At 42.5% G+C, this 13,158-nt stretch overlaps 1 protein-coding gene across 2 annotated transcripts; it reads left to right on the top strand.

Annotated features, from left to right (window-relative positions):
• The first annotated feature begins 1,777 nt into the window (after window positions 1-1,777).
• LOC106584055 (aldo-keto reductase family 1 member A1-B) lies at window positions 1,778-13,138 on the top strand. 2 transcript variants are annotated; one of them, XM_014168872.3, is made up of 9 exons: window positions 1,778-1,911; window positions 2,960-3,061; window positions 3,223-3,342; window positions 8,908-9,059; window positions 9,317-9,512; window positions 11,430-11,629; window positions 12,153-12,225; window positions 12,401-12,487; window positions 12,798-13,138. In XM_014168872.3, exons 2-9 carry the CDS (start codon window positions 2,966-2,968, stop codon window positions 12,861-12,863), a joined length of 990 nt encoding a protein of 329 aa, XP_014024347.1. In that variant the 5' UTR covers window positions 1,778-1,911; window positions 2,960-2,965; the 3' UTR covers window positions 12,864-13,138. The 2 variants fall into 2 exon arrangements, with proteins under 2 accessions (XP_014024347.1, XP_014024349.1); XM_014168874.3 differs by lacking the exon at window positions 1,778-1,911 and adding an exon at window positions 2,117-2,371.
• The last annotated feature ends 20 nt before the right edge of the window (window positions 13,139-13,158 follow it).

Below are 13,158 nucleotides of genomic sequence, written 5' to 3'. Positions count from 1 at the left end.
TCTTTTTTTCAGAGACAGAGCCAGAGACACACACACCTCTCCTCCATTCCTCTCTGTACCTCAGATCTCCAGTGCCATGCCCTCTCTCTCTTTATGGCCATGTCTGATGTTCCCCTACTACATCTAGTAGAACCAAGTAGAACCCTATTGGGTTCCATGTATAACCTTTTCCCCAAAGGGTTATACCTGGAACCAAAAAGGGTTATCCAATGTGGAAAGCTGTAGGACACTTTTGGGACCTTTTTCTCTAAGAGTGTATGTAAGTCCAATAAGAACGTAATGAATGACTGTAACTGTCTTGAACAACAATGGGTCCTGGAGAAGACTAGCCTACCTTCATCAGGGCAGAAGGCACCTCAACTATGTTTTCATTTGGTAACATTGCATAATTAAAAAATAATTATAAACCAACTTTGGGAAAAGTTATAGTCCTAATGAACATTCATTCTGTAAAAGTACATCTGATGTCAAATAGGGACTATTAACTAGAGAGCCCTTTAGCTAGCTAGGTTGCACATAAAAACAATGTATCAAATATCAATCAATTATGGTATCAAATGCTTTAAAAGTGTACTTGAATTTAGCTTACCTGAGACAAATCACCAGGCGTTCAACTGGGCTGATGGACTCCCGGGCGAACCTGGCTCCAACCATCTGGAGCAGGTGATCGAACTGGCTTCGGTCCAGACGAAAGTAACGTCGGAATTCCTCTACAAACAGTCGAAGCTCTTGAATGAGACGGTGGAACTCCCCTGTCTGCTTTCGGGACTTTAATCATCTCTGGACCTACACAGACCTGCGGGACTGTTCCCGGCCCATCAGCGCGATCAAGACCACCTTCCTCAACGTTGGTCTCATTGTTGAAAGAGCTATCTTGAATATTTATTATTGCATTTCGCTCCAAAACTGCATTTTGGAGGGAAATTATATTATAGGCTCTCATAATTCATTTGTGGATGTCATCGAATAAATAATATACTTGGCAAATGAATGAATAAAAAATGTGAAGAAATTCTACAGTCAAACTGTTTTTATTATGTTATCCCACATTTGTTTACTGGATATGTGTGCAACAAAAATTCAACATTCACATTTTGCTGCTTTCTGTCAAGTAAGTATACACATACAATTTGATGCATACGTTCGATAAATCCAAGGTATGCACCACACAGAACGCACTGCAACTGCCTCTGCAACGCAATGCTGCAAGGCAAACGTAGCGTTCCATTGGAAATGAATGTACTTCAGGTGTATCAAAACGCAATAACAGTCGGTGTGTTCGAATACGAAAAGTCAAATCTGACGTTAATTTGACAAATATTGGATCCCTTCTAGCCAAGACAAAAGTTGGATCCCGTCTACCCATGACCACTTCCTGTTCCTTGCACAGTGGAGACAAATTTAGCCCTATCTGTGGACTGTGTACGATCGTTCTTTATGCCGCATTCATATCAACTGGGAACTCGAAAAAACGGAGAAAAAAAACTAACTCCAACTGGTAAAATCGTTTTAATGGTCATACAACTCGGAAATCCAAGTCGGGAACTTTGGCCTCTTTCGAGAGCTCCAACTTTCCGACCTGAAGGTCACTGACGTCATGATTTGACCTCTTTTTTTCCGAGTTCAAATCAGTGATCTTCAGGTTGGAAAATCGGACCTCCAGAAAGAGGCCCGAGTTCTCGAGTTGGATGACCGTTCAAATCAATTTTCCCAGTCGGAGCTCGCTTTTTGCGAATTCCCAGTTATTTTGAACGCGCATTATAACTGCACCAGGATAAAAATGCGATCAAACCCCGGAAACGGAAATCTTAGAAAAATGAGTTCGGATTTTTTAAACAGCTAATCATTTTATATTTGTGACCGGGCCATTGAAGAATATATAGGTTGTTTTGCAGATTGGTATCTGTAACAGTAAGTGGGAACTGTATGAATACAGCTGCTTGTCGTTTTGTTATGGCAGTGTTTTGATTTCAATTACTGTCGGTGGAACTGGGCAAAAAATCTGCTAAAATATCATTGGAATAGATTCTGTTCTCAATCGTGTAAAATGTAATGTAAAACAGGTGAGATGATTAAAGAGATACATTACGTTAAACGTAATGGCGAAGGGAATGTCAGTGAAATTAAATGACATCGAAAACATCATCATGTACTGACATTTGGGTTACTTATTCCAGTATGCATGATTATTGCACGATACAGTGCCATTGCGTGTCCGTTTGTTGGAGGATTGCCTAATAACTGGCAGACCGCAACAGTTACAGTGGTCCACCCTACCCCGTTAATTGCAAGTTGATTGCAGACAGGCTTTGTTTGACTGTAGCCGACTTCCGATTGCACACCTTGATTTTTAAGTCACCATTTCTACTGGGTAAGTGGAGCTATTATTGGACTAATTTCACTGTGACTTTTAGTTCCATCTATTAGAAACTGGTCTTATTTCTAGTATGGAGTATTAGCTAACAAAAGGTGCAATAGGCTAGCCTATTGTAGCCAGTGATTCTAGCTGACTAAACTCAACTGCATGGCGAAGGAAGTAGTTCTAGACCAGTGACTGAGACGGTCCAGGTGTGGACTCAAATCTCGTGCATCTGTGGAAACAGCAGCGCGCTGACAGTTACTCTCTTGTGGACAGATCTATGCTAACATAACTGGTACCATAGAACTGTAATTAAGCAGCTGGCCAATTACGCAAGCCTTTAGTTCTGGTTAATCGAAATTAGCTGACAGTCAGAAGTCCTATGAACCAGAGGCAGGAGGATCAGGCCAGGGGGAGTGCTGGGCAGGATATTTGGGTCCTTTCATTGTCACCTTTTCTTTACCACCAGCAGGTGAATGTACTGGTTAGGTTTTCAACATGAACATGGAGAGGACACAATAATAGCTACTTAACACTATTGAGATGCTCAATGTGAATATCCCAACGGCTGTGGCATCTGTCTTCTGCCCTGTCTTTCAGGTACACATGGCAGTGGCAGGTAAAAATGACTTTGCTGTTCTCAACACCGGGCGGAAAATGCCTCTCCTCGGGCTAGGAACATGGAAGAGCGAACCTGGCAAGGTAGGTGCCTCACACGTGATTGATTAACCATTCATCTTTTGAATCAAATATTTATCCTGACTAATTTAGGTTTGTATCAAAATGGAGTGTAGTATCAATATGGGCTTGCTGTTGGGGTCTTTGTAACAATGGCTGTCTTCTTGGGTTGTGCTGTATTCCAGGTGAAACAGGCAGTGGTGTGGGCTTTGCAGGCTGGATACCGTCACATCGACTGTGCTGCCATCTATGGCAACGAGGTGGAGATTGGCGAGGCTCTGCAGGAGACGCTTGGCCCTGACAAAGTAAGCCAACACCAAGGAACGTGGTAGCTCTGGTCCAGGGCGTTACATGCGGCTTGAGTCGTCTTCTTATTCAATGGTCGTTGAAGAAGGCTCAAGCAAACACTTATCACCCTGGCCCAGAGCTACAAGTATAGTATCTAAGGCTTATCAATGTGGATACCATAGACATCAGCGGGAGATACTGAGAAGGACAGAGATGTGCTAGTCAGGCGGTTGCTGCTGATTGGCTGAATACCCGGGGTGTGAGGTGGTTGGAGTTGTCAACAAAGCAGCATGACAGAATAATGATGCCAAGTTTTCGAACTACTGGTAGTTTGAGAAGATATATAAATCGATCTGTGCATTTGAACAACAGCATAAATACACATATTTCACTTTTGCATGTCAAGCTGAATGACAATTGCAGCATTTGCTGCCACTGTTTTGAACAGATTAGATTATACTATTTAGAATTAACAGTATTCAGACCCCTTGAATTTTTACACATTTTGTTACGTTAGTCTTATTCTAAAATGGATTCGTTTTTTTCTCCCAGGATGCACCTGAGCTCAATTGAGTCTCATAAGCAAAGGGTCTGAATACTTATGTAAATAAGGTATATGATTTTTTTATACATTTGCGCAAATTTATAAACTGTTTTTGCTTGTCATTATGGGGTATTGTGTGTGTATTGCTGAGATTTTTACACAAATTGTATTAGTCACATGCGCCGACTACAACAGGTGTAGACCTTACAGTGAAATGCTTACTTACGAGCCCCTAACCAACAATGCAGTTTCAAAAAGTACAGATAAGAATAAGAGAGAAGTTACAAGTAATTAAAGAGCAGCAGTGAAATAACAATAGCGAGACTATATAGAGGGGGGTACCGATACAAAGTCGATGTGCGGGGGCACCGGTTATTTGAGTTAGTATGTACAGTGAGGGGGGGGAAAAGTGTTTTAACCCCTGCTGATTATGTATGTTTGCCCACTGACAAAGAAATGATAAGTCTATAATTTCAATGGTAGGTTTATTTGAACAGTGAGAGACAGAATAACAAAAAAAAACCAGAAAAACGCATGTCAAAAATGTTATAGAATGATTAGCATTTTAATGAGGGAAATAAGTATTTGACCCCTCTGCAAAACATGACTTAGTACTTGGTGGAAAAACCCTTGTTGGCAATCACAGAGGTCAGACGTTTCTTGTAGTGGGCCACCAGGTTTGCACACATCTCAGGAGGGATTTTGTCCCACTCCTCTTTGCAGATCTTCTCCAAGTCATTAAGGTTTCGAGACTGACATTTGCCAACTCGAACCTTCAGCTCCCTCCACAGATTTTCTATGGGATTAAGGTCTGAAGACTGGCTAGTCCACTCCAGGACCTTAATGTGCTTCTTCTTGAGCCACTCCTTTGTTGCCTTGGATGTGTGTTTTGGGTCATTGTCATGCTGGAATACCCATCCACGACCCATTTTCAATGCCCTGGCTGAGGGAAGGATGTTCTCAACCAAGATTTGACGGTACATGGCCCCGTCCATCGTCCCTTTGATGCGGTGAAGTTGTCCTGTCCCCTTAGCAGAAAAACACCCCAAAGCATAATGTTTCCACCTCCATGTTTGACGGTGGAGATGGTGTTCTTGGGGTCATAGGCAGCATTCCTCCTCCTCCAAACACAGTGAGTTGAGTTGATGGCAAAGAGCTCCATTTTGGTCTCATCTGACCACAACACTTTCACCAGTTGTCCTCTGAATCATCCAGATGTTCATTGGCAAACTTCAGACGGGCATGTATATGTATTCTTGAGCAGGGGGACCTTGCGGGCGCTGCAGGATTTCAGTCCTTCACGGCGTAGTGTGTTACCAATTGTTTTCTTGGTGACTATGGTCCCAGCTGCCTTGAGATCATTGACAAGATCCTCCCGTGTAGTTCTGGGCTGATTCCTCACCGTTCTCATGATCATTGCAACCCCACGAGGTGAGATCTTGCATGGAGCCCCAGGCTGAGGGATATTGACAGTTCTTTTGTGTTTCTTCCATTTGCGAATAATTGCACCAACTGTTGTCACCTTCTCACCAAGCTGCTTGGTGATGGTCTTGTAGCCCATTCCAGCCTTGTGTAGGTCTACAATCTTGTCCCTGACATCCTTGGAGAGCTCTTTGGTCTTGGCCATGGTGGAGAGTTTGGAATCTGATTGATTGCTTCTGTGGACAGGGGTCTTTTTTACAGGTAACAAGCTGCAGTTAGGAGCACTCCCTTTATGAGTGTGCTCCTAATCTCAGCTCGTTATCTGTATAAAAGACACCTGGGAGCCAGAAATCTTTCTGTTTGAGAGGGGGTCAAATACTTATTTCCCTCATTAAAATGCAAATAAATTTATAACATTTCTGACATGCGTTTTTCTGGATATTTTTGTTGTTATTCTGTCTCTCACTGTTCAAATAAACCTACCATTAAAATTATAGACTGATCCTTTCTTTATCAGTGTGCAAACGTACAAAATCAGCAGGGGATCAAATACTTTCTTCCCCCACTGTGTGTGTGTATATATATATATATATATATGTATATATATGTATATATGTATATATATATATATATATATATATATATATATGTATATATATATATATATATAATATATCTGTCAGCGCGCTGCTGCATACACACACACGTGTACCGAAGTATGTGGACGCCCCTTCAAAATGTGTTTGCAGTTGCTGACAGTTGTGTAAAATTGAGTTCAGTGACTTAATGTGGCACTGTCATAGGATGCCACCTTTCCAACAAGTCATTTCATCAAAGAGTGCCCTGCTAGAGCTGCCCCGGGCAACTGTAAGTGCTGTTATTGTGAAGTGGAAACGTCTAGGCGCAACAACGGCTCAGCCACAAAGTGGTTGGCCACACAAGCTCACAGAACGCGATTGCTGACATCAGCAAACCCATCACCCACAGGACTCCCTACACGCCGTCTGCCCGGTTAAGTTGAAACTGGGATTCATCCATGAAGATGCGTGCCAGTGGCCATCGAAGGTGAGCATTTGCCCACGGAAGTTGACTACGACACCAAACTGCAGTCAGTTCAAGACCCTGGGGAGGACGATGAGCACGCAGATGAGCTTCCCTGAAATGGTTTCTGACAGTTTGTGCAGAAATTCTTCATTTGTGCAAATCCACAGTTTAATCAGTTGTCCAGGTGGCTGATCTTAGACGATCCCGCAGGTGAAGAAGCCGGATGTGGAGGTCTTGGGCTGGCGTGCTGACACGTGGTCTGCAGTTGAGGCCGGTTGGACGTACTGCCAAATTCTCTAAAACGCATTGAAGGTGGCTTATGGTAGAGAAATGAACATTTTAAATTGTCTGGCAAGTGCTCTGGTGAACATTCCTGCCACCAGCATGACAATTTCACGCTCCCTGAACTTGAGACATATGTGGCACTATTGTGTGACAAAACGGCACAGTTTAGAGTGGCCTTTTATTGTCCCCAGCATAAGGTGCACTTGTCTAATGATCATGCTGTTTTATCAGCGTCTTGATATGCCACAGATTTTTTTGGTGTGTATGGAAAATGTCTGATCTTTTATTTCAGCTCATGAAACATGGGACCAACACTTTTTACATGTTATATACATAACTAAAATATAAATGTATGTACAGTTGAAGTTTACATACACCTTAGCCAAATACAAACTCAGTTTTTCACAATTCCTGACATTTAATCCTAGTAAAAATTCCCTGTCTTAGATCAGTTAGGATCACCACTTTATTTTAAGAATGGGAAATGTCAAAATAATAGTAGAAAGATTTATTTCAGCTTTTATTTCTTTCATCACATTCCCAGTGGGTCAGAAGTTTACATACACTCAATTAGTATTTGGTAGCATTGCCTTTAAATTGTTTAACTTGGGTCAAACGTTTCGGGTAGCCTTCCACAAGCTTCCCACAATAAGTTGGGTGAATTTTGGCCCATTCCTCCTGACAGAGCTGGTGTAACTGAATCAGGTTTGTAGGCCTCCTTGTCTAACAGTATAGCTTCCATCCCTCTCCTCACCCCTACCTGGGCTTGAACCAGGGACCCTCTGCACTCATCAACAGCCATCCTCGAAGCATCGTTACACTCCACAAAAGCCGCGGCCCTTGCAGAGCAAGGGGAACAACTTCAAGGTCTCGGCGCAAGTGACATCATCGAATGAAACGCTATTAGCGCGCACCCCGCTAACTACCTAGCCATTTCACATCGGTTACACTTGCTCGCACGTGCTTTTGTTCTGCCCACAAATTTTCTATAGGATTGAGGTCAGGGCTTTGTGATGGCCACTCCAATACCTTGACTTTGTTGTCCTTAAGCCATTTTGCCACAACTTTGGAAGTATGCTTGGGGTCATTGTCCATTTGGAAGACCCATTTGCAACCAAGCTTTAACTTCCTGACTGATAACTTGATGTTGCATCAATATATCCACACTATTTTCCATCCTCATGATGCCATGCCTTGAAGAGCACCAGTCCCTCCTGCAGCAAAGCACCCCCACAACATGCTGCCACCCCCGTGCTTCACGGTTGGGATGGTGTTCTTCGGCTTGCAAGCCTCCCCCTTTTTCCTCCAAACATAACGATGATCATTATGGCCAAACAGTTCTATTTTTGTTTCATCAGACCACAGGACATTTCTCCAAAAAGTACGATCTTTGTCCCCATGTGCAGTTGCAAACCGTAGTCTGGCTTTTTTAAGGCGGTTTTATAGTAGTGGCTTTTTCCTTGCTGAGTGGCCTTTCAGATATAGGACTCGTTTTACTGTGGATATAGGTACTTTTGTACCTGTTTCCTCCAGCATCTTTACAGGGTCCTTTGCTGTTCTGGGATTGATTTGCGCTTTTTGCACCAAAGTACGTTCATCTCTAGGAGACAGAACGCGTCTCCTTCCTGAGTGGTATGACGGCTGCGTGGCCCTATGGTGTTTATACTTGCGTGCTATTGTTTGTACAGATGAACAGGCGTTTGGAAATTGCTTACAAGGATGAACCAGACTTGTGGAGGTCTACAATTATTTTCTGAGGTCTTGGCTGATTTCTTTTGATTTTTCCCATGATGTCAAGCAAAGAGGCACTGAGTTGGAAGGTAGGCCTTGAAATACATCCACCGGTATACATCCAATGGACTCAAATTATGTCAATTAGCATATCAGAATTTTCTAAAGCCATGACATTTTCTGAAATTTTCCAAGCTGTTTAAAGTCAGTCAACTTAGTGTATGTAAACTTCTGACCCACTGGAATTGCGATACAGTGAAATAATCTGTCTGTAAACAATTGTTGGAAAAAGTACTTGTGTCATGCTCAAAGTAGATGTCCTAACCGACTTGCCAAAACTACAGTTTGTTAACAAGACATTTTTGGAGTGGTTGAAAAATATGTTTTAATGACTCCAACGTAAGTGTATGTACAATTGACTTCAACAGTATGTATATTTATTATATATTTATTTTTTGGGACTTGTCACACAAGTTATCCTTTGTGCCACTAGCTCGATGATGGTGTCACGTAAAGGGGTATGTGTTTCTCTGTTTACACCTGTCTCTGTATACAGGCCCTGAGGCGAGAGGATGTGTTTATTACCTCTAAGCTGTGGAACACACAGCATCACCCAGAGGATGTTGAGCCCGCTCTGCTTAAGACACTGAAAGAGCTGAGGCTGGAGTACCTGGATCTCTACCTCATCCACTGGCCCTACGCTTTCCAGTGAGTAGCCTCCATCATGGGTTCTGGAGAGGCACTAGCCTCACTGAACATGATACAGCAAAACATTTATAGGATTGCCAGACACTAGCAGAATTTCCTTTTTAAATTAATTTCAATCTGGGTATTAAACTTGCTTTAATAATTTCTACAATGATCAATTCACATTACAGGGGTTGGGTAACTACACAAACTGTATGGACATCCTGTACTGTTCAGTGGTAACATTGTGCCCGTACTTCCCCTTACCTTTCCCACAGACAAGGTGACGCTCCTTTCCCTAAGTCAGAGGACGGCACCCTGCTGTATGACGACATCGACTACAAGCTGACATGGGCTGCCATGGAGAAGCTGGTGGGGAAGGGCATGATCAGGGCTATCGGCCTGTCCAACTTCAACAGCAGACAGATAGACGACGTGCTGTCTGTAGCCAACATCAAACCCACTGTGCTTCAGGTAAGGAGAAGATGTGTTGACTGTGCGTACATTATACCTAGCTACCAGGATTTCTGTTATGAAAATGCATTTTAATTTACCGGACAGTTGAGAAATGTACCAGACCCTAATTAGGGTTTCCACCCACGATGCTCAGAATGATAGAAATCACATTTTATATTATGGTAATTCATCTTAACAGAACATGCAAGTCGAGGATGCAATGAGATGTCTTTACTGCACATTTTGAAGATAGTATAACTGTCCATATTTACTTTTCCTCAGCCAACAAGAGGAGTAACAAACAGAAAAATCAGTAGCCTACTGTATGCATAGGCGGCGCACGACTTTCAAGTTTGGGGAAGCAATTTTTCGTTTTTGTTAACTGGAGGAGGAAATTATTGTCCAAAAACGTTTAAGTGGCACTGACCCAACAATGATAGTGAGTGTGCGCAGTGCACACTCACCGGGGATGTAGCCGATGCTCTCAGTTGGTGTCAAGATGGGCTATAGGCCTACTGTTGTTCGCTCAATTAAGTTGAGAATTTTTATTACGAAAAGACATGTCTTTTCATTGTCTCCTCTTTACAGCAATAGCCATTTACGTTCCAAATGTCTGGCTACCGGACAATGAAATAGAAATTAAAAACAAAAGAACATGAGAGAAATAGGCTACTGGTTTCAATGGCATATGGAAGTCTATATAAAATTGCCTCCACGGATATGGTAAGATTTTGCCTAGGCTACTTTGAAGCAAGGTAAAACATGCCTCATAATATTTTGTAAAACGTTCAGGTTTCAAACAATTTAAGTAGCTATATGTTTTAAAAATGCATACTGCCACCAGCTCATCCAAAGAGGTGTGATGCGCTGATGAAGCCTGCCTTCCGTTGACTATGCATTTGAGTGGCGAATGGGAAGAATGCCTCAATTACCAGTTGAGCAATACAAATATTAGCTATTTTTAATCGCGCCCCAAACTATTTTTAACACACAATTGCAATTAGAATTGTTGTGCTTAAAACAATGTCTGACAGATTTTCTGCTTGAAGGCTCTGTATCTGTATGCTGTGCATGAGATAAATAAGATGCATAACGAATAAACATTCCACAGAATTATGCAAATTAACCCATAGACTGATAAGCATGACCGGTCAAATGTGTTCCAATCAATGAAAGGCTAAAAGCATTAAACGGCTACAAGCCGGCTGTTATCAGCTAACGGAAACCCTGCTAGCTACCTACCTGAAGATCAGTTTAGAAACTATTTTTACGTTTATTTAACTAGGCAAGTCTGTTCAGAATTTCAATTAAGAACAAATTCTTATTTACTATGACGGCCTAACCTGGCTAAACCCTCCCCTAACCCGGATGACGCTGGGCCAATTGTGGCCGACCTTTGGGACTCACGATCACGGCCGGTTGTGATACAGCCCGGGATCCAACCAGGGTCTGTAGTGACACCTCTAGCACTGCGATGCAGTGCCTTAGACTGCTGTGCCACTCGGGAGCAAAGATTCAAACCTAGAATGTTCTGATCCGTAGTCAGGCGCGTTATCCATTGCGCCACTAGCCCGGTGAAAGGGGTGGTGTTTGTATGTTTGTCACTACCACAACCAGTCTTCTCACAGTCCATCGCTCCTCCAATATCCTTGCATACAACCCTCCCCCTACTGTCTCTTCGTGTCCCTGTCAGAAATACAGCAAGTGTTTGTTTGTTGACAGTTAAATATTAGAACATGAGTTTGTTTTTGTTTGATTTGAATTTTGCTAGATAGGGATGTCTTGACATGTGGCATGTGCTGTGTGTACATTATTCCTCCTTACCTAAAGATCAGTTGGTAAAGTTTAAGAGCTAGACAGGAGTCAAACCTAGAATATTCTGATCCGTAGTCATCCATTGCTAGCCCGCTGACAGTTGTGGTTTCTGTTATTCAGGTGGAAAGCCATCCGTATCTGGCTCAGGTGGAGTTGCTGCAACACTGCCGGGACAGGGGCCTGGTGATGACAGCGTACAGCCCACTGGGGTCACCGGATCGGGCATGGAAGCATCCTGACGAGCCCGTCCTCCTGGATGAACCAGCCATCGGCACCCTGGCCAAGAAGTACAACAAGTCCCCAGCACAAATTATCATTAGGTGAGTAATGTTCTAGCCTAGCACTCAATGATAACCCAGCATCCCCATGTCATATCAAATTCCAGAAATAAAGACACCAGTAACACATTGATTATGTTTGGAATATAAACTGATATTATGCCATGAGCCTATCAGCAGGATAGTGATGCCATGTTTTCCACAACTTAAAGGTGATGAACCCATCCTCTTGCGTCTGTACAGTGAAACAGGTGTAAAATAAATACACAACAAACAAACAAAAACACACACCTTGCCTTGACCCAATGGATAACAATGTGTCTGATTACAGATCAGAAGTTTCTAGATTTGACTCCTGTTTAAATCGTGACTTTTTTTCAATATCCCAATTTCTCTTTAGGTAGGCAGGATAAATGTATCAGTACGATATATCAAGACCTCCTGATTTTTAGCACAATAATTCATAAAATAAATTAATAAACACATATGGTCTAGTGATCAGATCTTGCTTTTCATGTAACCTATTTGGTCTCAAACCAAACCATGTACATCTTCTCTTTGCTAGATGGCAGACGCAGCGAGGAGTGGTGACGATCCCTAAAAGTGTGACAGAGACTCGGATCAAAGAGAATATCCAGGTGGGTTGTTCTGTTTGACGATCTATAATTGTAAATTGCTGCACAATTCAGTCTACTACAGCAAGAAACCAAAGCTCTATTACTATTTCTACCCATCAAAACTGTTTTCATAAGTCCCATGTAATTATTTGACTACTGAGTGGACTCGTAATCTAAAATGCGTGTGTATCCTCAGGTGTTTGACTTTACCCTTGCAGCAGAAGAGATGAAGTGTATAACGGCATTGAACAAAGGATGGCGCTATATTGTACCAACCATCACAGTGAGTGACTTTAGAGCTCCCTCTACTGGTATATGTGTACAATGGCTGTGAGACCAGAGAATGTGATTGAAGTTCTATGGGTTATGTGATAGCCAGCTCACAATGGTTAAATGTTTCATAGAGGGCTAATACTATATATGTAATCAGTTGGTTGAATTAAGCAACCAAAATGTAGTGTCTCTGTTGATATTCTACCATAGCAGTTGTCAGTGGGCTAGTGGGGCAATGGATTACGCGTCCGACTACCGATCAGAAGATTCTATGGCCGACTCCTGGCTAGCTCGTGACTTTTTTCCAATTGTTGTTGCAGGTTGATGGGAAGCCCGTCCCCAGGGATGCAGGACATCCACACTACCCCTTCATTGACCCCTACTGAGTAAATCCCGAACTGCTGCCCACTTGTGCCTTGGGAACCCCCTCCCCTTCCTCAACCCCATCCTAGGCTGTGTCCCAATTAAATGGCTTTCTTTTGTCATAATCCTCCTGAGAAGTGTTTTTTTTTTTTTTTTTTTTTTTTTTAGGGGAAAGGTTGGTAGAAAGTCCAGCTCCTGTCAGATCAGTTGTCATGGTGGTGGGGTGGTGGAGATAGAGTGTATTAGGACATAGCATCTGTGTTCTTCGTAATAAAAATGTTTTGTTACTGCCCTTGAATTATTTGCTTTGACTGATTG

The sequence above is a fragment of the Salmo salar genome, chromosome 23 (assembly GCF_965601325.2).
Source record: "Salmo salar chromosome 23, fSalSal1, whole genome shotgun sequence".
In the NCBI taxonomy this organism is placed as follows: domain Eukaryota; kingdom Metazoa; phylum Chordata; class Actinopteri; order Salmoniformes; family Salmonidae; genus Salmo; species Salmo salar.
The sequence above is the reverse complement of the archived record's forward strand: the minus strand, read 5'-3'. Positions and strand labels throughout refer to the sequence as shown.

Excerpts from the sequence above, each read along its gene's own strand:
- LOC106584055 (XM_014168872.3), top strand. The coding sequence starts at position 2,966 with ATGGCAGTGGCAGGTAAAAATGACTTTGCTGTTCTCAACACCGGGCGG. Across the intron at positions 3,062-3,222 it reads GGAAGAGCGAACCTGGCAAG|GTGAAACAGGCAGTGGTGTG; the intron begins GTAGGTGCCTCA and ends GCTGTATTCCAG. Across the intron at positions 3,343-8,907 it reads AGACGCTTGGCCCTGACAAA|GCCCTGAGGCGAGAGGATGT; the intron begins GTAAGCCAACAC and ends CTCTGTATACAG.